The 26,949-nt window shown below is 40.3% G+C and overlaps 2 protein-coding genes and 1 long non-coding RNA gene across 14 annotated transcripts in view; 1 reads left to right on the top strand and 2 right to left on the bottom strand.

Annotated features, from left to right (window-relative positions):
- JADE1 (jade family PHD finger 1) overlaps nt 1–4,775 on the top strand; it is a 57,119-nt gene extending 52,344 nt beyond the window's left edge. For all 7 annotated transcript variants that reach the window (XM_069557530.1, XM_069557532.1, XM_069557533.1 and 4 more), the window contains exon 11: nt 987–4,775. In XM_069557530.1, the coding sequence (XP_069413631.1) occupies nt 987–1,897 (911 nt within the window). In that variant the 3' untranslated portion in view covers nt 1,898–4,775. The remainder of the gene's footprint in view (nt 1–986) is intronic.
- Nucleotides 4,776–7,746: 2,971 nt separating this feature from the next.
- LOC138422516 (uncharacterized) lies at nt 7,747–12,517 on the bottom strand. Its single transcript, XR_011249900.1, has 3 exons — nt 11,699–12,517; nt 10,046–11,092; nt 7,747–8,483 (listed from the first exon to the last, which is right to left on the bottom strand). It is a non-coding gene; the product is annotated as an uncharacterized lncRNA (long non-coding RNA).
- Nucleotides 12,518–15,022: 2,505 nt separating this feature from the next.
- SCLT1 (sodium channel and clathrin linker 1) overlaps nt 15,023–26,949 on the bottom strand; it is a 252,549-nt gene continuing 240,622 nt past the window's right edge. For 4 of the 6 annotated variants that reach the window (XM_069557538.1, XM_069557536.1, XM_069557542.1 and 1 more), the window contains 3 exons: nt 25,533–25,611; nt 22,108–22,203; nt 15,023–15,543 (listed from right to left, as the gene is read on the bottom strand). In XM_069557538.1, the coding sequence (XP_069413639.1) occupies nt 15,481–15,543; nt 22,108–22,203; nt 25,533–25,611 (238 nt within the window). In that variant the 3' untranslated portion in view covers nt 15,023–15,480. Of the gene's footprint in view, nt 15,544–22,066; nt 22,204–25,532; nt 25,612–26,949 lie in introns of all 6 variants that reach the window. The other 2 variants (XM_069557539.1, XM_069557537.1) reach the window with 1 other exon arrangement.

Genomic DNA, 26,949 nt, shown 5'->3' with positions numbered 1-26,949 from the left:
GTGCGTTCCTGCCCAGCAGTAGGTTCACATGGGCTCCTGTGCTACTCTGGACGAAACCTCATTTCCTGGTGGCTCAGAGAACAGGACAGCTGTTTTGCGGCTCTGGAGGCTTCTGCAGGGACATGGTCCTTCTGATGAACTCTAGTATGTTATGGATTTACCCAATATTTTTCAGACTGAGAGTTACAGTTTGTTACCGGGTTGTGAGATGCATTTTAGCAGGTCAGCACCAGCATTAAAATAAGTGAAACAACAGAAAATGTCAGAGTATTCATGTCGGTGATGAAGGCTAACATGGCTGCAGGAAAGTGCACTTTTCCTGGGTTATGATTGTGCAGCTTAGTTCTTAATGTGATTTACATAAACAATGCTTGAAAAACACCAATTTAACTTATCCTTGTTTAGATGATAATTCAGTTTAATTCCACAAGTGTGTTGTACATATGAGTAGACATATGTACTGTGTCAAGAATGATTTTAAACACCTCCCTTTATTCATTTCACAGTGTATGTGTATTTAGCCTCGTTCAAGCCCTGTGAGGGACAGATAAATTTGGAGAAAGCATAACAGCTCCACTCCCTGCCCTTGTGTGTGTGCTGCTCCCAGGCAGCAGGCGAGGCAGGTGCTAGGAGCAGGGGGTGGTGGAGGCAATGCTTACTTGACCACGGAAAGATTCTGCAGTAAATCACATATGAGAATCAGATCAGTTATTTTGTTTGAAGGCAAGTGTATTCCTTGAAGACAGTTTCATGAAAAAAATTATGTGAACTTAAGCTGTTTTAGAAAAGAGCGTCTAGAGCATGCAGATTCTCGAGGCAGGTAGTATTTTTACTATAAAAACCAAACTTTTACAGACTGGGTGATTGTATGCTGTACTGTTGGGTGGGAAGTCTGCATTAGTGGGCCATGCTAAGGGGTCTAAAATTTTATTTTTCTGGATTTGCTTCTGCTGCAATTTCTTTTTTCTGTGGTTTTATGTTCACAGGTGTGCCTTCTTCCTCTTGCTCCTCCTCCTCACTGGAAAACATGCTTCTGTTTAACAGTCCTTCTGTGGGCCCTGACGCTCCCAAGATAGAGGACTTGAAGTGGCATTCTGCGTTCTTCAGGAAGCAAATGGGTACTTCCTTGGTTCACTCGCTGAAGAAGCCCCACAAGCGAGATCCATTGCAGAACAGCCCTGGGAGCGAAGGCAAAGCCCTGCTAAAGCAGCCAGACCTGGCGGGCAGAAGGGAGGGGACGGTGGGCCCAGAGAGCTTTCTGAGTTTTGAAAAGACCTTTGCAGAAGCACGGCTCGTATCAGCACAACAGAAAAATGGCGTGGTGATGCCAGAGCACGGGAGCAGAAGAGACCATCGTTTTCATTGTGACCTCAGCAAGGGAGACTTAAAGGACAGACCTTTGAAACAGAGTCACAAGCCTCTGAGGTCCACAGATGTGTCCCAGAGGCACGCGGACCACGCCAGAGCTGCCGCCTCCCCTGGGGCGGGGCAGTCAGCGCCGGGCACGAGGAAGGAGGCAGTGCCCAAGTGCAACGGCTCCCTGATCAAAGTGAACTATAACCAGTCTGCAGTCAAAGTGCCTACAACACCTGCCAGCCCAGTGAAGAACTGGGGAGGATTCCGGATTCCAAAGAAGGGGGAACGGCAGCAGCAGGGAGAGGCCCCAGAGGGGGCCTGCCACCAGCACTCAGACTACCCCTACCTGGGCCTAGGCCGAGTTCCAGCCAAGGAGAGGGCGAAAAGCAAACTGAAAGCTGAGAACGAGAATGACGGGTACGTCCCTGACGCAGAGATGAGTGACTCCGAGAGCGAGGCCTCAGAGAAGAAGTGTATCCACGCCAGCAGCTCCATCAGCAGGAGGACAGACATCATCAGGAGGAGCATTCTGGCCTCTTGATGAAACGGGCGCGATGGTGCAGGAGGCAAGAGCTCTGACACGGGGGACGAGTGGAAGCCCATCACTCCTGAGCTACACAAATACATTTACTTGCAATTCTGATTGGAATTTTCTTTCAGAGTCATTTATAAATCATTGTTGTGAGAAGTGTGTTATTTGCAACTTGTTGAGGAAACACAAGAGTAGATTGTAACCGTAAGATACTGCTAAGACTAGAGGCTGAATTAACACTACAATAAGAATGGATGAAGTAAGTTTCTAAAGAGGGCTAGGCTGAACTAAGAGTGCTTACTGCCCTCTGTATCCTTCCCAAAGCACAAACTCTTAGTTACCTGAATATATGGAATCAGAGATGGTTCTTGAGAAACCCTCACGTATCATTTAATAGCCCATAAAACTTATTTTCTAGGACTGTGGTGGATCTTGAAATCATATTTATACTTTGGCCCACGGACTGTTTTGTTGCATTGTAGTATACAGGCAGTAGCTCTGAAGCTTTAGTAATTCTAGGGAATTCATGTGTAAATAAAGCAGATGAGGGAAGAGAAAAGTTTTAAAAAGGTCATTACCGGAAGATCTGAAGGGACAGGGTGGAGCTGCCGAAGCTTGGAGATTAGGGTAAATGGAAGCAGCAAGGTCCTGCTGCTGGCAGCTCTTGACTGTGTTCTGGATAGAGGGCAGGTGGAGAGTGACGCCATCCCAGGGTTCCATCCATGAGAAAGTGCAGTTGAGGTCCCATCCTTACCAGTCCTCTCAGCCTTTCTCTTCCCTAACCACTGCCTTCTGGGCCAGCTTGGGATTCTGCTGGCCATTGGCAATACCTGGCCACCTGGCTTCCAACAACACAATGGCTGTTCAAGTTGAAGCAATGAACTTCCAGACTCTGGTGACTCATATTTCCAGAGCCAAACACTAGTGCGTATGCTGGGGAATCTGGCCTTCCAACATGAATGGATTCCTTGGGAGAAAAAAAAAAAAAAAAAAAGAAAAAATACCCAAAATAGGTTATATTTTAAGAATAATAGAAAGGCAATAAGTTGCGATAACCTCTTAAAACCCTTGACCAAGTTTATACAGGAAAGAGATTGAAGTATAACAGGTTTTCTGGAGTCAGAGTTCTAAGCTCTAATTCGTAACTTGGACTTTCTGATTGCAAATGGCAATAACTAGTAAGTTATCAGCAATAAATTTAGCATTAAATTTGAGTACAATGTTCTGTTTTTGCACTCACTGTAGTGCGTTTTGTATTAAGACAGTGGATAGTGTTAAGGTCCTGTTAATTTTCTTTGGAATTCAATGTAGTTGTGAATCAAACTTAAGGAAAATTTAAGTAGCAATGAGATTTAGAATTATGGGCACTTGGAACAAGCCCAACTTCCCCTAAATTATCCCTTAGTTTGTTAATACCAGTACTCAGATTTCTGATTCATTTATACATTTATTTCCATGTGGCAGGGACATTCTGATACTTAGTGATGCTTTGAGTTCTATAGTAGTTACCTTTCAAGTCTTCCAGATGACTGTCAACAAGGAAAAAAGGCTTATTGAATTCCATCTTGCTATGCAAGTTTTATCAGATGATCAAATAGTAGATCTGATACATCCCCATTGTATGTATGACATTTTCAAACCAAGTCTTAACTTTTCAAATACATTTTAGTAACTGATTCAGGGGAGGGGAAAGAATGACCCAGGTTTTTAGATTGACTATTTTTGAGCTATGGGGCTCATTTTTCAAAGAATGTTGTCCAGATAAACTGTTGCTACAGATATTAGAAGTTTCTTATGAATCCAAGTTGTACATTAACTCAGCATAATTTAAAAATCAGATTTTTTTTTCTTTGCATATGAGCAAGAAACCTTTTGCTGGATACAGAAGAAGGTGGACTCTTTACAGTTCTTTTTTGACTACAGCAACAGCTCTGGGTGAGAGTAGAATATATAGAGGGATAATCTGTCAAGCCATAGAAAGAAAATCTAAATTCTAGTAAGTCTATGACCTCTCACCATTTATAAGAGGTACCAGATTCATTTGCACTATTAGGAATGCTAGTTTTGTGCAAAAATAATGCCTTACCTGTTTTTTCCCCACATTTAGGTTGAAAAGCTTTCAAACGTTCCAAGTTATGCTGAACCAAAAAGAAAACAAAAATAAAAAACCCCACACAGAAACAAAACACACAAACACAAAAAGCCCACACCTTTAATTCCTGCTTTGAAATGCAAATGGTACAGTTTCTCTGACAGTGTAATGACAGCTCTGTAAGTCAGTTTCACGTCCTGCTGGGAACTCTGTATGAGGTTATGAGCGGCAACTAACCCAACCTGCCCACTTGCACTCTGAGTATGGAACCATTTGCTCTTCTTTTCTTCTTTGTTTAAAGCTTTATCTTTCCGTGTGCATCCTGACCAAGAAATATCTTTGATTATGATCAATGTATTATGTCAAAAATGTAGGCTAGTTAAACTTTTGTAAAGTTGCCTGGAATGTCATTTGTTAGGTTATAAACACAAAATCTAAATGAAGGGTTATATGTGTTGTGTACAAATCTTAATTATTTTGAAATGGACAAACTTGTCATTACATTTGTAACCTTGTACAGAGGATTTTTCACTATGTGCCTAGCTTGGTGTCCATTCAGCTAAAATTGGGTAAAAAAAAAAGGTGCATGAAGAGTTAAAAATCAGAATTAAACAAAAGTATATGTAGAGATGACTATTTTATATTACATGGCCCAATCCTGTATTTATTTCTACCCCCTTTTTGAAAGTATTTATAAAACTAGTTGAGGACAGCTGTATTTTTTTGTTGAACTATTTAGTAGAATTTGTGCCTTTTTGTCTGTATGTGAATAAATGCTGTACATTTTGCAATACATTTTAAAGTGTCATTTGAAATCTAGTTTTGCTAAATGTTTAGGTGTTCGTGTGCACACTGTCTCATGTGATGGTGCATGTCCCTTGTCTCACTGGCATGAAGACTGCTGGGGACAAGAAAAGACTGGATGAGCACAGGCTCACTGAGCTGCTTTCTGGTTCAACTTTGATGGTGAGACCCTGACGAATCATGGTCTGATCTTGGTGTTCCCTCGTTGGAGTTCTTTCCAGAATACAATGTTGGATCTGAAAACAACCAGCTGAAGCAACTTGAAGAGTCAGGTTGGAGAGAGCTGGGTTTAAAGGCTAAACTGTAGTTTACCAGCCACGTGACCTTTGCCAAGTCACGTAACAACTGTAAGCCTCAGTTTTCCCTTCTGTAAAAAGAAGAGTGACATCCTACCATCTTCTTGGGGTTGCTCTGGTATTTGAAGAACGCTCATGGAGCATCTCATAGAAAGCAAGCAGTAGGCAGTTAGTAAATGTTTGGCTGTCATGTTTATGATTAAGAATAAGAAACTTATTTCTCCAACATAATGTTGACTGGTGAGCCTTCTGAGGCAAAAAAATACATGTTACTCCTGAACAACAGGGAGACTATCAAAAATTATTTTTCAAAGAATGGTTTCATTAAATGCATTATTTTGATCACAGAATTCCACAATATTAGGGCAAAAAAGAGATACCTCCATTCTTTACAAAGAAGATCACAGCATTAATTAGGCCAACCCCAGTTCTGGTTTTCTAGTCCGGTGTTCTCCCTGCTGGAAGGTCTTTACTCAGCCTCTACATGGAGGCATCAGCATCTCATGCAGTGCACCTCTGTGCTAGGAACAGCAAAAGAGGTGTGGGTTACAGAGATTAACTCTCATATATACTGTGATGAACAGGAGCCACAGCAGGGTGATGGCACAATTCCTAGTTTCAACTTTTGTAAAACTGGCCACTGGTGTTTTAATAACATGAATTGGTGTTCATCAATTTGGTTAAAAGCTTGTTTATTTCTCCTTGTTCCTCCTTAGTGACTATTTACTTCCGTGTTGCTTGCTCTGAGTAAGACCCCAGAGAGAAATAACTGATTCTTCCTACAAGGTCTTCAAGTTGAATAACCACAGTAGTTCCCAAGGGAAATTAAGTCCCCAAGAGCCAAAGGAAGGGCCTCTTGCTGGCAGTTGTGCAACACGTGATGGGAAACGTGGCATCAGGGACCATGTTGGTGGTTTTACCCAGATCACTTAGAAAACAGCTAGCAGACATTCGCCATCTGCAGCAAACTTTGCAATGAACTTCAAGGTCGAAATCTTCAGTGTGATTTCCCTTCAATGTTCAGAGCTGCATCTGATGATGTACCCTGGTCTGGGGCAGACCAGACCTTTGACTGAAAAAGGGTAAAAGCAAGCGTGTTATCTGCTTCCTTGACACTGACCGTTCCCTGGGCTGCCGAGTGGCGTCGCTGCAGTCCAGCCTTTCCTGAGTTCTACTGCACTGCTTGTCAGGCACTTCCTCTTTGACGTGTGCAGGTGCTTGAGATTTGGGAACTCATCCTTTTTCTATACCTTGCCTTAACAGAATGCCATCCAGACCTGGAACCTATGTGTATCTCTCCAACTCCCGCAGCCAAATGGTGGTCTCGGTGTACACATTACACAGTATCTCTTCAGTGTTTCTTGCTTCTTGTTTCCCACTACCTGCTGCCGTATAGTTCAGTGGCATTTCTTGCCTGGATTATTGCAGCAGCCTCTATCTGGTTTCCCTGATTCAAGTCTCGCTCCTCCCAGTTAGCTGCAGCCTTGCCATCTCCATAGTGATAATTTCCACAATAATAACTGACTTCATCATGCCACAAAGTCATCAGAGAACCTCCAGACTCCTGCAGATGGTTACCCAGGGCTTATCAAACAACAGAAGCACTGCTGGGCATTTTATGCGCATTACTTTATTTAAAGCTCACAGCATGACAAACAGGGATTAAGCAGCATGCTCAAGGTCGGTAGGTGGTTGAACCAAGCGTCTCCAGTCTCCAGCCCCAGGACCCTGCTGCCTCTCAGAATAGAGAGCATTCACATAGACTAGTTTGTGTGTTTTTGAGTATACTAAGAATACTATATGTGAACTTTAATGAATTTCTGTAAAGAAAAGCTAATAATTATCTTGATTTAAAATACTATGTTAATGTACTGGTTGAATGACTATGAACATAACATGATATATTTGGCTTGAGGTCAGTTAGTCCCTACCTTCCAGGGAGAATGGGATTAGTTACTTTAGTGTCCTATACATTTGTAGGACACACATGTGCACACATTTACAGATATAAAATATATGCATATATGATCAAAAAATAGCACCCTATCAGGAATGCAAAGAATATTTTTCTCTATATCTTGACAAATTACTTGGAAAGTTAAAGAGAATCACCTAAAATCACACTTTCTTGACCATGACTCTGCAGTTAGAACATTTAAAAAATCTAGATTGACGCTATGCAAAACCTTCAAATCAGTATTTTTGCATAAAGTATACAATCTGGTTAGCTTTCATAAATAAGTAATGCCAAATTAAATAGCAAAGGTAAAAGAAAAAAGTATACTATCCTCCCTAATGTATCACTGATGTATCCTGATATTCTCAGTACTACTTGGCTTATATAGTCTGAGTCTTAAATATGACATTTATTAATTATAGGTTAAGTGTGGTTATTTTACCTGTTAATCTGGCTGATGATTCTGATTTCTGGATTAGAACCATGTGAGACAGTTTCTTCACAAAGCAGATCTTTTCTCCGGTGTTTTCCCTCCTCCGTGGTCTTTCCTCCTTTTCTTGCTCATTTTGGCTCTGCTTCAGCTTTACAGTTTGAATCGTTTCTCTTTTTCATATGAAATGCTGGTGGGCATATCTTTGCCTCAAATAGTCCCAGATACTCAAAGTAAGTAAATACCTTTCAAACACCATGCTTTAAAATACTATGCTTATTTTGACTCAGGAATTCATACAGTATTGTATCAACCACTTTATAATTGCTAAACACAACTTAACATATATTTATTATTTTTTGGTAGATATCTGGTAAATAATTTTTTTTTGGTGAAATTGTTACCACCTATGAAAAAAATCTGTCAGTATGTTTTTGAATCTGTCTCCTAAAGCAAAGGAAATAAACCAAAAATAAACAAATGGGACCTAATTAAACTTAAAAGCTTTTGCACAGCAAAGGAAACCATAAATGAAAACAAACTTCTGAATGGGAGAGAATATTTGCAAATAGTATGGCCGACACCACAACAGTTCAAAAGCATCAATGCCTTGGCATTGAGCCTTCTTTATGGTTCAGCTCTCCCAGCTGATGCTTTTGACTGTGGTATTGGAGAAGACTCTGTCCCTTGGACAGCAAGGAGATCAAACCAGTCAATCCTAAAGGAAATCAACCCTGAATATTCACTGGAAGGACTGATGCTGAGGCTGAAGTTCCAATACTTTGGCCACTTGATGTGAAGAGCTGACTCAGACCTTGATGTGAAGAGCTGAAAAAGACCCTGATGCCGGGAAAGACTGAAGGCAGGAGAAGGGGATGACAGAAGACGAGATGGTTGGATGGCATCACTCACTCAGTGGTCATGAGTCTGAGCAAGTTTCAGGAGTCAGTGATGGACAGGGAAGCCTGGTGTGCTGCAGTCCATGGGGTCGCAAAGAGTCGGACACGACTGAGTGACTGAACAACAACAAAACGGCCAACAAGGGGTTAATATCCAATCTATATAAACAGCTCATATAACATCATAAAAACAACTTGATTAAAAAATGGGCAGAAGCCTTGATAGTTTTCAAAAGAAGTAATGCAGAAGGCCAACAGGCACAGGAAAAGATGTCTGCTAGTCATCAGGAAAACGCAAACCCAAACCACAAGATCTCACCTCACACTTGTCAGAATGGCTACCATCAAAAAGAACACAAGTAATAAATGTTGGCAAAGATGTGGCTGGTTGATTGGAATATAAATTTCATACTGTGGAAAACAGTTTGGCGTTTCCTTTAAATAACTAAAAGTAGTTACTATATGATCCAGCAATTCCACTCCTTGGCATATATACTTCTGGAAAAGACAAAAACTCTAATTCTAAAAGACATACACCCCAATGTTCATAGAAGCATTATTTACAATAGGCAAGACACAGAAGCAACCTAAGTGTCCATCAACATGAATGAATAAAGATGTGGTGTGTGTATGGATACACACACAAATAAGCCTATAATAGAATACTACTCAGCCACGAAAATAATGAAGGTTTTACATTTGCAACAACATGGACAGACTTGGAGGGTATTATGCCAAGTGAAGTAAGTCAGAGACAAATACTGTATGATATCACTGTGGAATCAAAAAATTCAACACACTGGTGAACATAACAAAGAAAACTTCCCAATACAGTGAATAAGCCGGGCTTCCCTGGTGGCTCAGTGATAAAGAATCTGCCTGCCAATGCAGGAAACACAGGTTTGATCCCTGGGCTGGGAAGATCCCCTGGAGGAGGAAATGGCTACCTGCTCTAGTATTCTTGCCTCGAAAATCCCACGGACAGAGGAGCCTGGTGGGATATAGTCCTTGGGGTCGCAAAAAGAGTCAGACATGATAGGCAACTAAACAGCAAACTACCAGTGGGGAGAGGAAGAGGAACAATATAGGGGTAGAGGATTAGGAGGTACAAACTATTACATACAAAACAGGCTGCAAGAGTATACTGTACAACGCGGGAAATACAGCTACTATTTCATAATAACTAAATGGAGCATAACCTTCAAACACTGCGAATCTCTACATGGTATGCTTGTAATACATCGCACAACTATACTGCAATTAAAAAAAGCTTAAAAGGCAGTCAAAAAAGGAAAATCTGGAAACATTTCAACGAAATAACCCACTAATTTATGTAACTTCCTTTGCTTAGATCTGTATTTTTCACTACAGTTACTTGACTTTTTAGGTTATGGTCAATTTCTTTTCAAGATTTGAAAAAACTCCACTAGATATGAAAATACTTTTCTCAGGAATTTTTCTACGTAATGCATAGCGTTTGATAACCAGAAGGGCTCTTTGAGTTAGAGGCAGAATCAGAAAAGGCAAGCAAAGACCTGGTCACAGCTCTGACTCACTATACTAAGGTTGATGAATGAAAATGTGAAAGAAGTTTTCAAAATCTGTTTTGCATCTGTTATTTCCTATCAACACATGAAGTGATGAACTAAAAGGAAAGAATGGACACTAGTCAGAATTACCTGAAGTCTAGGATGAAGTGTATGAGAGAACCAAGCTGTCTGCCGTGCGGTCCAGTTTCCGTGACCAGGGGCCTGAGAGGGCCTGTAGAGGCAACTGCTCGGTCACCGGGAGGGAGTGGGAGAGACGCCAGAGGCACGGGTTCCGCAGACCAAGGATGCAGTGGTGGGAGAAGGGATCTGGGTTGGAGACACCTGGTTTGAAAGCCTGCAGTGACACTTTCCACCTCCATGACCCTGGGCTAGGTGTTTGACTTTTAGGACTTTACATCTTTAGAAAAGGAATGATAACACCTACCTAGCAGGGCTGTTAGATTATATGAGATGATAAATGCAAAATGTCAGCACAATGCACTGCATATTGTAGGTGCTCAACAGGCATACCTTATTAATACACATCAGCCTGGTTATTGTAGATGCAGGGAAAGATTCTCCAGTGGGTCCAATGGTTTCTTTTGACTATTTGTAGAAACATAACTACCCTTACTCTCCTTTATCTCCAAGAGCACAGTTTCCATGACAGGAAATCCTAGTCTCATATTTTTAATCTTCACAGATTTAAGTGCTAACAGATTTCCTTATACATCAGATTATACGCTGATGGCTTTTTTATTCTTTGAGAAAAGGACAAAAATAGGGACTGAGAACTTCTATGACGCCATACTACAAAACTCAAGTATTTTAAATAAACGTAAAAGGAACACACAGTGATTACTAGGATGCTACATGGATTTACTAAAAAGAAACTTATCTTTTCAGACAGGATATAGATTAGGTCTGGGAAGTATGACAGTTGTGGCATAAATGAACTTTCTTAGGTAGAAGCCTAGGTCTGTCTGGATGTTTTTATGATAGCGTTGAAGCGGCAGTATGGGCTAGACTGAACACAGATTGACCTTGCCTCATGGGTCCTGCTAACCGTCTATCACAGGAGATGGTAGTTAGTAGGCTCGAAGAGACTGACTGCTCAGGTCTGTCTAGTTCTTCTTTGTTCAGTGATTTTCATGAAAATATGGGTGGCATGTTCATCAAAGCTATAGATGGACTTCACTGTAAGTAAAAAAAAAATTGTCATGGATGCAAGAAATATAGCAGTAAAACAAAATTAAACAGATGCAGTTCCTATGCTTATAGGTAACAAACTGGATGGCAGAATGAGGATGTAAAATGATCTCAGCACATTATAGTAATATAATCAAATTTAAAAGGGACAGAGGAACAGTTTGGCTTCTGGGGCAAAGATCTGGCTAAGCAACAAAACCTTGGGAAGAGACTTAGGATTTCAGTCAACAGTACGCTCGGTGACTTTCTAACAGTGTCATTCAACTTCTAAAAAAAGCTAACATGATTTTACGTTGCATTAATGGAAGTAGGTAGGCACTAGAACAGTGTGATTCTCACTTTTTTCTCATCCTAAATATGAATGAGAAATCATATGAACATTTTTCCAAATCACTGACTACAGTAACTCTCAGAGCAAGCTTCCAGTTCTCTTCTCGGGGTGAGGGAAAGGGGAGGGGTAGGTACTGTGAAACCACACCCATCCCCTGGAGATTCTGAAAAGCTGCCCTCTACCCTCCACTTGGGCAGGTATCACTCACCCTCTCCCCACTGCTCTCAGTCATCACCCAGAACAAGGCAATTAGTAGTCCATACCTTGAATATAACGTTTGGCTCTGGGCCTAAGACTGACGCATCCCAAGCACACCTGGTTGAAGCAAGGTGCTCACAGAACCTAATGAATGGGTGAAGGACAACGAACGTCTTCAGAGATCAGTGACTGGCTGGCGCAGGGACTCAAAACCAAGTTCTCTGAGGAAATGGAGATGCCTACTAAGTGCAAGGAGAACATGAGAATTATTTTCCAAAGGCTGAAGATCTGCCACGTGGAAGATGGTTTAGACGTACTCTGCTGCACAAGGTGGAACAAAGGCAAGAGACACAACTCAGGAAAGAACCTTCTGGCGGTCAGCGCTGCTGGAAAGTTTGATTGGGGGAACCTGCCCGCCTGGCACAGTGAACTTCAACAGCTGTGCATATAACATTGCTAATGTGTCACTAAAAAAATGAAGGAGTGAACTTTAAAAACTTGTGTTTAAAATGGAATAAACCAGAGCAGATTCAAAGTTATCTCTATGACGTGTTTCTCATTTGCTTACATTCCAATATACTTTCTGAGGGGAAGAAACAAGAGTAGGTTAGAGTGAGGGCGTTCAGAGCATCTACGGGAACCCGGGGGCACATGGGAATTTTTGTGGTGAACTCCTGGGCTAGAAAACCACTCAGTGTAGACTTTTTTCTTGGTATTAGAGTTGGGTGGGTGCCAGTGTTGTAAAGAATTACTTTAAAAATGCCTTGCCATTCTACGATTTTTGTTATCTAAGGAAACATATATTTACTTAGTTCTTCCTTCCATAAATACTAAGAACATTAATATTGTCACAAAAGCCACACATTTTTTTAAGCTTTAAGAGCTGGCAGGGGGACTTCTCCGGCAGTCTAGTGGTGAAGATGCCACGCTTCCACTGCAGGGACCACGGGCCCCATCCTGGGCTGGGGAACTACAGATCCTGCATGCTGCACTGGGTGGCCAAAAAGGGAAAAAGAAGAGCTGGTAGGGGACGGGTTTCATAGGCAGCACTGGGTGCCACAGGGTCCATCTTCCCTCTGTACACATTTCTGTGTATATACACATTTTTAAGTAAGCTAAAAAATTTAGTCATTATTTTTGATTAAAGGGTTTATTAAAAAAAAAGCTCATTACAGATTTATTTTGAGAAAATTGATAAAACACATTATGGTTAAAGAACAGAATTTATAATAAAATGTTAAAAAGTTTTTTTCAGGCTTCCTTGGTTTGTCTGAGAGTTGGCTTGGCAGGCTGTGCAGCTATGAAATATTCATATTTGCTGAATAAACGAATGACTGAATTGTTACTAATGTTCGCCCATAGTTCTCACACCAGAGGAGAAATTACAAGATTGTTGGCTGCCCTGATTTGCATATTTGTATACAGAGTGAAGAAGAGGTAATCATATCTCTTTTCTTTCTCAGGGAGACACGAAAAAGAAACATGAATAAATAAAATGAACTAGCTATGTTAGCCCCAATTTCAGATTTATGCCATTTCTTTTCTCTCTTTCCTATTCATTTCCCCTGTCTCCTAAAATTAAGTTCACAGAGTAAATGGTACTTACTGTCTATGAAATCAAGGCTGACCAATATGAGGAATGTCCAAAACAATACTATATTTTTACATTAAAAATCATTACTGAACAAACTTTTCTGGAAGAAAAATCACCATACATGTTCAGTTCTGTTGCTAAACATAGCTTAAGTCTGTTCAAATTGAACAGAGATCAGAAAGGCCGTTTATCTGCATTTTAGTACCATATCCTTTCCTTGGAGAATATCTAAGCCTTCAAGAAAGGCTGCCAACTGGAGTGAGGTCATTAGGATTAAAATGTAAAGAGTACATTTTACATTTACCTTTGCCCAAAGTTTGGAGAAAGTGCTTACGCTGAAAGATTTTACCTTGAAGCAAAAAGTCTGGAAAGTTATATTATCTTTTTGGAAAAAGACACTACTACTTATATTTCATTTGTCTACATTGTTAGTTTCTGAAGTGTTTTCTCCTTCAGTCTCATTTTTTTGGTCAGATACAATTCTAACATTTTCTCTGATTAAAAGTTTAAAAAACAAACATTATATTCTAAACATACATATGAACATAACTCTTATAACCCAGGCTGTGAATGACACAGGATGGAATTTAGACAGTCAAATGAAAAGTCTTTTAAGAAATGGAGATAAGCTGAGCGCCTACCTGCCATTTCCTGCCATGCCTGCATTATCATCTCATTAGCGCATCTGACACTAGCGACCATTGCTCCCTCCTGCCTAGATTCCATCCACCCTTTAGTTTTCATCATACTGGATTCCTTGGTTACCAGCCTCTCCCTGCTCCTATGCAGTCTCCTCCAATGACATTTCTTCCTGAGCTCATTCAACCAATAAAGATATTTTCTAAGGTCTCTCCTTAAAGACTCTTTTTCAGTTTTTAAGCAGACAGCTCTGAACACCTTCCATACTCCGGGAGCCATGCTGAGTGCTAAGGATACAACGATGAGTGATGGACAGTTCTGTTCTCAAGGAGCTTGCAGTCTGTTGGGAAGGAGATAACATTACAGTAAAAACTTCAAAAAGAGTTACAGATTTTGTTAAGTGCTATACAGGAAAAAACAGAGCATAGATTAAGAGCAATACAACAAAGGGACCTTACTGAGCCTGAGGCAGGGGTTTGTGGGGAGCTGCACACTTGAAGGATATGCAAATGGCAAAGTGTGAGCAGAGACCCTGTGTGGAGGAGGAGGATAGCGTAATGATAGGAGGTACAGAAGGGCATCCTCAGGGAGAGAGCACAAGCAGTGGAGGGGAAGAGGTAGTGAGAGTGCATCACACAGGGCCTTGAGGCCCACCCCTGCCCTCGTGGTTTCAAATCTCAGCTCCAGGCCAAAGAGTCCACGACTATCTCCATTTGTTGGCACCAGTCCTAAACTTCTGACTGCTGGCTGGACATTTACACGTCCGCATTCTCATGCCACCTCATTGTCTTTGGACTGTCGCAATGGTCTCCTAACTTTCTGTCCAGGTGCAAAACCACCTAAGCCGATCACAGAAAGCAGCGAGCACTATGTTCAAACTAGCAGCAGAGAGGAGTGACTACAGTGGGTCTATGAAAATCAACAGGATGGCAATAGTTCAGTAGCACGCAGTCTCAGAACTTAGGATTCCCTTTGATCCATACTGCTTTGAGTAATAGCGAAAACAAAACAAAAGAACGCCACCTCAAAATCCAAAACCCCAGACAAATGAGAACCTTCCCAAATTCTTAAATATCAATATTTGATAAATACTGAAAATCACATAAGGTAAAAATGAACTACTACAATTATACATTAAAAATACATGACAGCATCATTTTAGGAAGTACATAATTTATTACATGTGAGTTCATAATAAAACGGATACTTGGGAACTTTAAAAATGAGTTATGAGTAACAGATGTGAAATTCTCAAATCCTAAAGCCTGAAATACTAAAATTCTTGCATTTAAAAAAAAAACCTCTTTCTCATGATTAGCATAGTTTGAAAATTATGATGCTTTTCCAAGGGAAAAAGGAGGAATTAAAAAATAGACACGTTGATGAAGGCAATGCGTTCTCCCCAGCTGGCTTTATGCTCCACTGAAGCTCAATATTGGATCATCTTTTCTTTACTTACAGGAAGCTGTCACTCTTCTGGTTTACAATAACCCTCCAAACAGAATGGAAAACGCTTGTGCAAAATGGCCCTCTACACAGGTTTTACCATTTTAATACACTTCTGGTCAACCACTTCCCCAATTCTAGGGTTCTGTGAGTGAACGCTGAATAATTTTATATATTTTCCAGATTCATCATGGAGGCTGCTTTTCTTCTCTGCACTGTAATCGCACTGAGCTGCAATTGAAATGAACAATCAGTAAGTAGTTAACTTTTTCTATGGAAAATCTTAGACTAGTACAAAGTGTAATGCATCACAACTTATAATTACTGAAAATAACTTTATTGCAAGACGTCTTGTAAGAGGTCACTTCTTGCGTTCATTTCTCTTTTACTCTTGAGACTTCAAAATGATTACACTAGAGATATGTGTGTCAAGTATGACTTTCCATAGCTCAGTGATATACTTACAATTTCAAAACATATTTAACGGATGAAAGGCATCTAGATTAAACGTTAACCAGGAAAGAGACTAGAACACAAACTAAGTGCAAGCCAGCACAGTGCAGGGCTGATAATAAAAAGATGATGACAGGTCATAGTAAGTCTACTGAGAAAATAATCCTTAAATATTAAGCTGGAACTGATGACATAGACACACGGTGAAAAATATCTAACGGTACAAAAGAGCACACAGCATAAAGGAAGTCTTCCCGTCTCCCTCCTTCACTCCACATCCCTCTTTCCAGGGACAACCACCACTTCCAGCCTCTAAACAAATTTCTTGAAGTATCCTACGTGAGAATACATGCACGTTATTGCTTCACTTTTCTTGAAGAATGATAAAGCACTCTAAGCAGTCTCCTACTTAGTCTCCTACTAAGCAGTCTGCGTTATTCCATCTGTCTTTCATCTTCTGCGCACTCTGCTCCACTGCAGCACTTCTTTGGGGTTGTTGTTGCTTAGCTACTCTGTTTAGAATATGAGCCTTTTATCATATACTGCGACTACTTTTCTCAGTTTGTCACTCACGTTACTTTTATACGCAGAAATCTGAAATCGTACATAGTCACATTAGTTTATTTTCAGAGTTTCTAGGTTTTGTGTCACCACGCTGGTTTCTAAAAATCCCATGCAGTGAAAAGAACACCATGCGGCATTCAGTAGTTTAGAGTGATGCACTCTAACCGTCTATACCATTGTTCCAAGACGGATGAAGGCCCTACAGAAATCATTGATCAGAATAGCACGTTCCCAGCATGACTCAATGACTACAGTGCAGGGTTTGTGCTGAGCCAATGAGGAGAGGCTGGACTGCCTGAGTAAAGACAACATGTGAGAGACAATAATAATCTTTTAACCCCTTTACTTTACTGAATATCAAGCCCTTGAACGTGAACGTGAAGTCGCTCAGTCATGTCTGACTCTTTGCGACCCCATGGACTGCAGCCTACCAGGCTCCTCTGTCCATGGGATTTTCCAGGCAATAGTACTGGAGTGGACTGCCATTTCCTTCTCCAAGGATCTTCCCAACCCAGGGATCGAACCTGGGTCTCCAGTGTCGTAGACAGACGCTTTACCGTCTGAGTCACCAGGGAAGTCCCTTAGCAGGATATTATTTCTAATAGCAGTTCCCAATTTCTGGAAGAATATGGCAAAGTTAGAAAGGATTCAGAGAAGGCAAAGATAAAGATTTTTAAAAATTGAATATATGTCTTAGAAACAAAGTTTATGAGTTGAATACTTTTAAAATAGAAAAAAAAAATACTAACCCCAGGGAATAAATTCCTCTTTGTGTTTGGGGAAAATGGTCAATGATTACTTTCTGTCTTCAAATGAGAACAGAATGGCAGGAACAAAAAATTTAAGGAAAAATCTGTAAGGCAGTTACTGACAAAATATTTTTTAAAAGGCTCACAAAGAGATTAGGAGAATCTGCCATTGGAGAGTTTAAATAACAGGAGAAATATTAGCATGGACTGTTGAGGTTTAATGCTGTTGGGAAAGGGATGGGAGTAGATGCCAATTGGATTATATCATCAAGGTTCTGTAACTGGACCCTTGTTACTGTCCAACTCCAGGGAGCTGGTTTTCAGTTCAGTCTGTTCAGTCGCTCAGTCGTGTCTGACTCTTTGCGACCCCATGAATCGCAGCACGCCAGGCCTCCCTGTCCATCACCATCTCCCGGAGTTCACTCAGACTCACGTCCATCGAGTCTGTGATGCCATCCAGCCATCTCATCCTCGGTCGTCCCCTTCTCCTCCTGCCCCCAATCCCTCCCAGCATCAGAGTCTTTTCCAATGAGTCAACTCTTCGCATGAGGTGGCCAAAGTACTGGAGTTTCAGCTTTAGCATCATTCCTTCCAAAGAAATCCCAGGATTGATCTCCTTCAGAATGGACTGGTTGGATCTCCTTGCAGTCCAAGGGACTCTCAAGAGTCTTCTCCAACACCACAGTTCAAAAGTATCAATTCTTCGGTGCTCAGCCTTCTTCACAGTCCAACTCTCACATCCATACATGACCACAGGAAAAACCATAGCCTTGATTAGACGGACCTTAGTCGGCAAAGTAATGTCTCTGCTTTTGAATATACTATCTAGGTTGGTCATGAAGGCAAAATGATAGGATACCAAAAGAGGAACTCCCCAGGTCATTAGGTGCCCAATATGCTACTAGAGATCAGTGGAGAAATAACTCCAGAAAGAATGAAGGGATGGAGCCAAAGCAAAAACAATACCCAGTTGTGGATGTGACTGGTGATAGAAGCAAGATTCGATGCTGTAAAGAGCAATATTGCATAGGAACCTGGAATGTCAGGTCCATGAATCAAGGCAAATTGGAAGTGGTCAAACAAGAGATGGCAAGGGTGAATGTCGACATTCTAGGAATCAGCGAACTAAAATGGACTGGAATGGGTGAATTTAACTCAGATGACCATTTTATCTACTACTGCAGGCATGAATCCCTCAGAAGAAATGGAGTAGCCATCATGGTCAACAAAAGAGCCCGAAATGCAGTACTTGGATGCAATCTCAAAAATGAGAGAATGATCTCTACTCATCTCCAAGGCAAACCATTCAATATCACAGTTATCCAAGTCTATGCCCCAACCAGCAACGCTGAAAAAACTGAAGTTGAATGGTTTTATGAAGACCTATAAGACTTTTTAGAACTAACACCCAAAAAAGATGTCCTTTTCATGATAGGGGAGTGGAATGCAAAAGTAGGAAGTCAAGAAACACCTGGAGTAACAGGCAAATTGGGCCTTGGAATGCGGAATGAAGCAGGGCAAAGACTAATAGAGTTTTGCCAAGAAAATGCACTGGTCACAGCAAATACCCTCTTCCAACAACACAGAAGACTCTACACATGGACATCACCAGATCGTCAACATCGAAATCAGATTGATTATATTCTTTGCAGCCAAAGATGGAGAAGCTCTATACAGTCAACAAAAACAAGACCAGGAGCTGACTGTGGCTCAGATCACGAACTCCTTATTGCCAAATTCAGACTTAAATTGAAGAAAGTAGGGAAAACCGCTAGACCATTCAAGTATGACCTAAATCAAATCCCTTATGATTATACAGGAAGTGAGAAATAGATTTAAGGGCCTAGATCTGATAGATAGAGTGCCTGATGAACTATGGAATGAGGTTCATGACATTGTACAGGAGACAGGGATCAAGACCATCCCCATGGAAAAGAAATGCAAAAAAGCAAAATGGCTGTCTGGGGAGGCCTTACAAATACCTGTGAAAAGAAGAGAGGTGTAAAGCAAAGGAGAAAAGGAAAGATATAAGCATCTGAATGCAGAGTTCCAAAGAATACCAAGAAGAGATAAGAAAGCCTTCTTCAGCGACCAATGCAAAGAAATAGAGGAAAACAACAGAAGGGGAAAGACTAGAGATCTCTTCAAAAAAATTAGAGATACCAAGGGAACATTTCATGCAAAGATGGGCTCGATAAAGGACAGAAATGGTATGGACCTAACAGAAGCAGAAGATATTAAGAAGAGGTGGCAAGATACACGGAAGAACCGTAGAAAAAAGATCTTCATGACCCAGATAATCATGATGATGTGATCACTCACCTAGAGCCAGACATCTTGGAATGTGAAGTCAAGTTGGCCTTAGAAAGCATCACTACGAACAAAGCTAGTGGAGGTGATGGAATTCCAGTTGAGCTGTTTCAAATCCTGAAAGGTGATGCTGTGAAAGTGTTGCACTCAATATGCCAGCAAATTTGGAAAACTCAGCAGTGGCCACAGGACTGGAAAAGGTCAGTTTTCATTCCAATCCCAAAGAAAGGCAATGCAAAAGAATGCTCAAACTACCACACAATTGTACTCATCTCACAGGCTAGTAAAGTAATGCTCAAAATTCTCCAAGCCAGGCTTCAGCAATATGTGAACTGTGAACTCCCTGATGTTCAAGCTGGTTTCAGAAAAGGCAGAGGAACCAGAGATCAATTGCCAACATCTGCTGGATCATGGAAAAAGCAAGAGAGTTCCAGAAAAACATCTATTTCTGCTTTATTCACTATGCCAAACCTTTGACTGTGTGGATCACAATAAACTGTGGACAATTCTGAAAGAGATCGAATACCAGACCACCTAACCTGCCTCTTGAGAAATCTGTATGCAGGTCAGGAAGCAACAATTAGAACTGGACATGGAACAACAGATTGATTCCAAACAGGAAAAGGAGTACGTCAAGGCTGTATATTGTCACCCTGCTTATTTAACTTATATGCAGAGTACATCATGACAAATGCTGGACTGGAAGAAACACAAGCTGGAATCAAGATTGCTGGGAGAAATATCAATAACCACAGATATGCAGATGACACCACCCTTATGGCAGAAAGTGAAGAGGAACTCAAAAGCCTCTTGATGAAAGTGAAAGAGGAGAGCGAAAACATTGGCTTAAAGCTCAACATTCAGAAAACGAAGATCATGGCATCTGGTCCCATCACTTCATGGGAAATAGATGGGAAACAGTGTCAGAGTTTATTTTTTTGGGCTCCAAAATCACTGCAGATGGTGACTGCATGCAGCCATGAAATTAAAAGACGCTTACTCCTTGGAAGAAAAGTTATGAGCAACCTAGATAGCATATTCAAAAGCAGAGCTGGTTTTAAGCAGGCGTTTTCTTTACCACAGCGCTTCCCCTGTGGCTCAGCTTGTAAAAAAATCTGCCTGCAATGCAGGAGACCTGGGTTTGATCCCCGGTTGGGAAGATCCCCTGGAGAACGGAACAGCTACCCACTCCAGTATTCTGGCCTGCCATGGACTGTATAGTCCATGGGGTTGCAAAGAGTCGGACACGACTGAGCAACTTTCACTTTCTTTACCATGGTCCTTAAAAAAGATAAACTTGAAGCTTTAAAGACTGTGATGTAGAAATTTAATTTCTATGTATCTAATTACCTATTTACCACTCAATGACCATGCTAAGAGCTTTATATGTGTTAACTCCTTTGATCTTTCAATAACTCTATCAGGGAGGTGTTATTATCCTAAACATGAACAGACTGAGGCTTAGAGATGTTGAACCTGCCCAAGGTCACATGGCTAATTAATGGTATGAGGTTATTTGCCGGACACCAAAATACCTCCACTCAAGATACTGCCCTGAACATGTTGGCTCCTGTAACCTTATAATCTAAATGAATAAGTGAATTCTTAAATAATGAGCTCATCCTTCAGTGCATAATTTCATAAGAAATTAAACTTACCTGATAAAACTATAATTACTTTTAAGAAGGAAAGGTAACAGAAGGGCAAGTTATGATTGGATTTTGAGAGCCATGCCATGCTCATACCAGAAGCAGATTAACAAAAAAATCTATAAATATCACAAACTGAATTCTGTGAGTACTTAGGGTTAACTGCTTTACTTGCTTTACTATATATGAAATTATCCAAGAATAATGTTAATTATTAGACTAATAATATCTAAGAATAATGTTATTTTTGATCAAAACAGTAAATTTATAACCAAATATAATTAATAATACACTTGGTTTGTTTCTATCTAAACTATCTATTTCCAGCCTATCTTTATAATCACTAAACTCCTCTCATTTTGTTCCTAACAGGAGAGACTATTTGCTCCTACTTTAGAACAAATGGCCCATTTCATTTACGTGATATGTGAGCATTATGAGTAACTGTCCCTTATTATTTCATGGATGTTCTGCATTTTCTACTCTATTTCCCATTGGACAACTTTTATGTGGTATTTGAGATTTATATGGTCACATACAAATGTCCATTAAATGAAGTTAAACCTATAAGCTAGGTAATTTTTTTTCTATTTAAAAACTGCAATAAAAACAGTTAGTGCAATTTGGAACACTATATTCAAAGCAATATAATTCACTTTCAAATCTCTCAGTGAATACCTGCCTAGTTTTAGGCAGAACATAATTCTAGAGCAGTGCTTACTGTGAGAGTTGCTCTATATGATGCTCCAAATATGATAGTCATGCCTTCATGCAGCTTTTGAGCATCTGAAATCTGACTAGTGTGAGGATTTCAATTTAATTGACTTAAATTTAAATAGCTGCTAGTGACTACAGCTATCCATATTGGACAGTGCAGTTCTAGATTCAGGTGATGTTTATTTCTGTTTCTAAAGTTTACTTTTTCAATCTCAAATATTAAAGAGACTAATTTTAAGTAGCTTAGTCAAATAAAAATAAAATACTAGTTCTCTGGAAACTGTTGAGGAATGTTTTTAATCTGTGACTTACTCAGACTCTCATCATCCAGGCATAATGAGGCTGCTTCCTACCTGCTGGGAGGCCGAAGCAGCTCTCTGTTCCGCTTCACTCAGTCGCCTCTGAAGTCTGTTGGATTTTTCCTGATGCTCTAGAATTAACTTTTCATTCTATTAAGGGGAAATACAAGACAAGTTAGAGATCTGTACGTGGCATGGAGGTGTTTCATGGAATTATCAATGAAAAATCTGAACATCATTTTATCACTTACAAAATGCAATGACAATATATCTCCAAATTCTTATTTTTCAAGTTATGAACGCCAAAGCTCAAAGCTGGTTTTACATTATGACTAAATTGGTGTCCTCCCCGCCCCCACCACCACCCACCACTGTCACAAACCACCAAAGAAAGTGAATTAAATCCAAAGCAAAGTGAACCTGAAGTTAAGACGAGGATGTTCAGTTTGAGATGCTAGAAAACTGCTCTGCCATCACCTGCGAGTGTGAGAGCACAGACCTGGGCCTCACAAGCAGAGTGTCATGAGGGGCGGGCTGAGTCTGCATTTTTTGTCAGGCTCTTGGGTGATGCGGACACTGTTCGCTGGGGCGCTCAGAACCACTGTGCTCGCAGAGCTTCCAGGGAAGTGGTGACATCTTGCACACATTATTAAGTCAAGAAGCAGAAAATACTCATTCCAGAAATCCTGATTTTTACAGAATTAGACTTATTTTAGGGCTTCCCTGGCGGCTCAGCAGTAGAGAATCTGCCTGCAGTGCAGGAGACCCAGGTTTGATCCCTGGGTCAGGAAGATCCCTTGGAGAAGGGAATGGCAACCCACTCCAGTATTTAGCCTAGAGAATCCCATGGACAGATGAGCCTGGTGGGCTACAGTCAATGGGGTCACAAAGAGTCAGACACGACTGAGCGACTAACATTTGCACTATTGAGGCTTATCTTAAATGATTTACATGCTGAAGTGAAGTTGCTCAGTCGTGTCTGACTTTTTGCGACCTCATGGACTATAGCCTACCAGGCTTCTCAGTCCATGGGATTTTCCAGGCAAGAGTACTGGAGTGGGTTGCCATTCCCTTCTCCAGGGGATCTTTCCGACCCAGGGATTGAACCCAGGTCTCCTGCATTGTAGGCCGACGCTTTACCCTCCAAGCCACCAGGGAAGCCCTGCTGATACACTGAAAGTATTACTTAAAAAAGAGAAGGTGGGGCTTCCCTGGTGGCTCAGTGGTAAAGAAACTGCCTGCAATGCAGGAGAAAGTGAAAGTGAAATCGCTCAGTCATGTCCGACTCTTTGCAACCCCTTGGACTGTAGCCTATCAGGCTCCTCCGTCCATGGGATTTTCCAGGCAAGAGTGCTGGAGTGGATTGCCATTTCCTTCTCCAGGGGATCTTCTTAACCCAGGAATCGAACCTGGGTCTCCCGCATTGTAGGCAGATGCTTTACCATCTTCCTTGGTGGCTCTCCTGCAATGCGGGAGACATGGGTTTAATCCTTGGGTCAGGAAGATCCTCTGAAGAAAATACCAACCCACTCCAGTATTTTTGCCTAGAACATCCCATGGATACAGGAGCCTGGAGGGTCAGGCACAATTTAGTGACTAAAACAACAACAAACAACAGTAATAAAAGAAGAAATCTTTTCCCAGTTTCCCAATACATCTGCATATATCAGAGGGTATCAGGGTCAACGGAGTTATTAAGGCACTAGTAGGGGTTGTGTTATATTTAAAGAAATACCCTGAAGCCCTTATCCCCTTGGCTATGGATGCAACCTTACTTGGAGTAGGTTCTTTGTTGATGACTAAGTTAAGATGAAGTCATTAGGGTGGGTTCTAATCCAATATGACTGGTGTCTTCATAAGAAGGGGAAATTCGGACACCGAGACTGACATGTACAAAGGGAAGAACATAGGAAGACACCATCAGCAAGACAAGGAATGCTTAAGGCCACTGGAAGTGAGGAGGGAGGCCTGAACAGACTGTCCCCTGGGGAAGTCAGAAGGAACCAGAGCTGCTGTCTTCCTGAGTCTGGACTTCCAGCCTCCAGAACCGTGAGTCAGCCAGTATCTGCTGACTGAGTCACCCCAGCCTTTCCTCCTCTGTTAGAGCAGCCTCAGGCAACTACACAGGCATCAAGACTGTCCATCTGTCACAACATGGTGTAATGCAGACAAGTGCAAGCAATCTATCAATTAAAAAATGTATTAGCCTTCTCCACGCTTAACTACTAGCCTAAAAAAAAAAGTCTATGCACACACAGAATTATTATATAGTTTTTTTGAACTAGATAGTTCCTGTGTCCCAACATATAAGCGGTAAGAGTGAATGTCATGCCTAGTAATACAAAATACTGAAATAACAGTATCCTGTTAAAATGTGCTTATTCTATTTCTTATTGTGCCCAAAAGCAAAATTAAATTGTATGAAGAGAACACTATTAGCTGCTCCAATTTACCAAGATGTTTAAATATGTAGTCTTAAATTTAAGAGGCACATCATTAACATTAGAGAAAACCTGAGGAAAAACTGCCATCCTCTATACTAATCATTTTCATAGTTACAATCAGATGATATATAAGGTACATATTTCTGTGCTGCTACCATAATGGTGAAGGCAGAGTCCAGATTAGATAAATCATAATATATGTAAATGTTCTTTTTCTAACTAATCATTTGAGTTGCTTTTGATCTTCCAAAAAAATAACATTACTGTGTTGAATATTTTCCTTTAAAATTTTTTTTCATATTTTAAATTATTTCCTTAGGACAGATTCGTGGAAGGGGGAGCTACATCAAAGAGTATTTTAATGGCTATGGTCTAATTGTTTTCTAAATTTCTCATGTCAATTTATAATGCTATAAGACTGAAGGGCAATGACTTCACTAATGCTCCTATGGAAGGCCATAGAGAGCTAGTGGGCCATATAGCCTGTTAATGAAATTCCAAGAAATATGTCAGAAGTTAAAACATCAAATAAAGAAGTAGAGTTCTAGAAAGTTCTAATTATAATCTAGAAATTGTTTAACTCTTTTTCTTCAACGAAAACGATAAACCCTTGTTAACTTTAGTTCTAAAGCATTAACGTAAAGGAATGCTTTCATATATTCCAGTAGGCAAATGTCGATATAATCCAGTAGACATGTATTTCCTACATGTCTTTCTGATGGATTAAAACAAAATTAGTGGAACTGGGTTAAAAAAAAAAAATCTTAGACATGCACAGAAATAAAGAGGATCTGAAACAGCACAAGCTTTACTGGTGAAATTGAAATAGGAGCTCTGTCTGTCATTTAAATATGATGAATCACTGATGTCCAAAGCTTTTATTCGCATTATATTATGTGTGGACTTTTAGTGTTATGTATGATTTCTGCAAGAAATACTCACATCCGCATGGTCATTTCCAAGTAGAGAATTAATTTGGACTTGGCTCAGGTAAGATTCTATAGCATGCGCTTCCCAGGAGGGCCGTTATCTTACCTCAACTACCTTTTCATTTGCCATTTCCAGCTGAGAAAGCAGCTCTTGGGTATGAAGTTTCTGTCGACTCAGCTCACTCCTATTAATCAAGAGAGAGGAAAAAGAAAAGAAGAAAAAACCATTACTATAACTGTTCACAAACCTAACAAAATAGAATCTTTATTAGTGAGGTACATGTTCATGTTCTGAACAAAAAATATCTTGTGTGCAAAATAAAAGTTGCTTACTAATAGGCCATATCTGGAATGACTCATTTCTTTGTAAAATATACATATATTCTGGAGAGTGGTAGTACAACAGCGAGAATACACTTAACACTACTGAACTGTTCACTTAAAATAGATTGAGACAGTAAATTTTACAATTTAAATAAAGGTTAAAATTGTCCATTTTATATTAGGTATATTTTACCACAATAAAAAAAACAAACCTCCCCTCACATATTTCAAAAGTGCCAAAGTATCCCTTATGTCACTATCTTGAGATATTATTTGGCATTAAAATAAAAGTATATTCATATTAAACATACAGTATTTGTTGTTTTTAATGTTCATATAGCGCTTCTTAGAGAGGCTCAATTCTTAGAAATTTAAGGTAATGTTAATCACTCCAAACACCATTTCAGCTTAGTATATTCAGGATTAAAATATAAGTTTTAGTTGTTATTTGCTTTATCTTATGCATTCATATCCTTTATGCTTTATTAGATAGAATTATGCACATAAGGGTCATCTTTTTTTGTTGTTGTTTAACATATAAGCATTGTATTTCCTTTGGCCAAAGATAATCTCAAAAGTCCCAGGTTAGAAGCAGATACAATGGAGACTTTAAAATAACTTTTACAAGATCAAATTAATCTGAGTATTAAAATAGTTCATTCAGGACTGGTTTTTATCCTCTGACATTACTTCTGCTTCTAAAATAAATCAGTAGATTAACACTGCCAGTTATCAGCTTTGACTTTTTTTCAAAGTAAGCCTAAAAACCTGGTAAGTTCTGCAAGTGTCCTATATTTGAATGGATAGTTGTTAAAATCAGCAAGCTATTTGTTATAAATACATAGGACAGAACAAAAAATGTCCACAATTCAATTTCACAAATATCTACTGACCACTCTAGCCTGTGGTATAAACACCTGGGTGTGCCATAACAGAACTGACAGACTAATGGGGAATGGCTTATTCCTACTCAGTGGCTTCATCAGTACAGGTCAGGTCACTGACAATGAGGAGCTTGAGCACTGGTCACTGAGTGCGTGACAGACAAACTCAAATGTTTCACCTTAGCTAGTTTTGGTGGTAACAATACCAGGTGGTGCTGGTGGTAAAAAATCCACCCGCCAATGCAGGAGACATAGGAGACGCTGGTTTGATCCCTGGCTCAGGAAGATCCCTTGAAGGAGGAAAGGGCAACCTGC

The sequence above is a fragment of the Ovis canadensis genome, chromosome 17 (genome assembly GCF_042477335.2).
Source record: "Ovis canadensis isolate MfBH-ARS-UI-01 breed Bighorn chromosome 17, ARS-UI_OviCan_v2, whole genome shotgun sequence".
NCBI classification, from domain to species: domain Eukaryota; kingdom Metazoa; phylum Chordata; class Mammalia; order Artiodactyla; family Bovidae; genus Ovis; species Ovis canadensis.
Note: the sequence above shows the minus strand (reverse complement) of the source record. Positions and strands in the feature narration are given on the sequence as shown.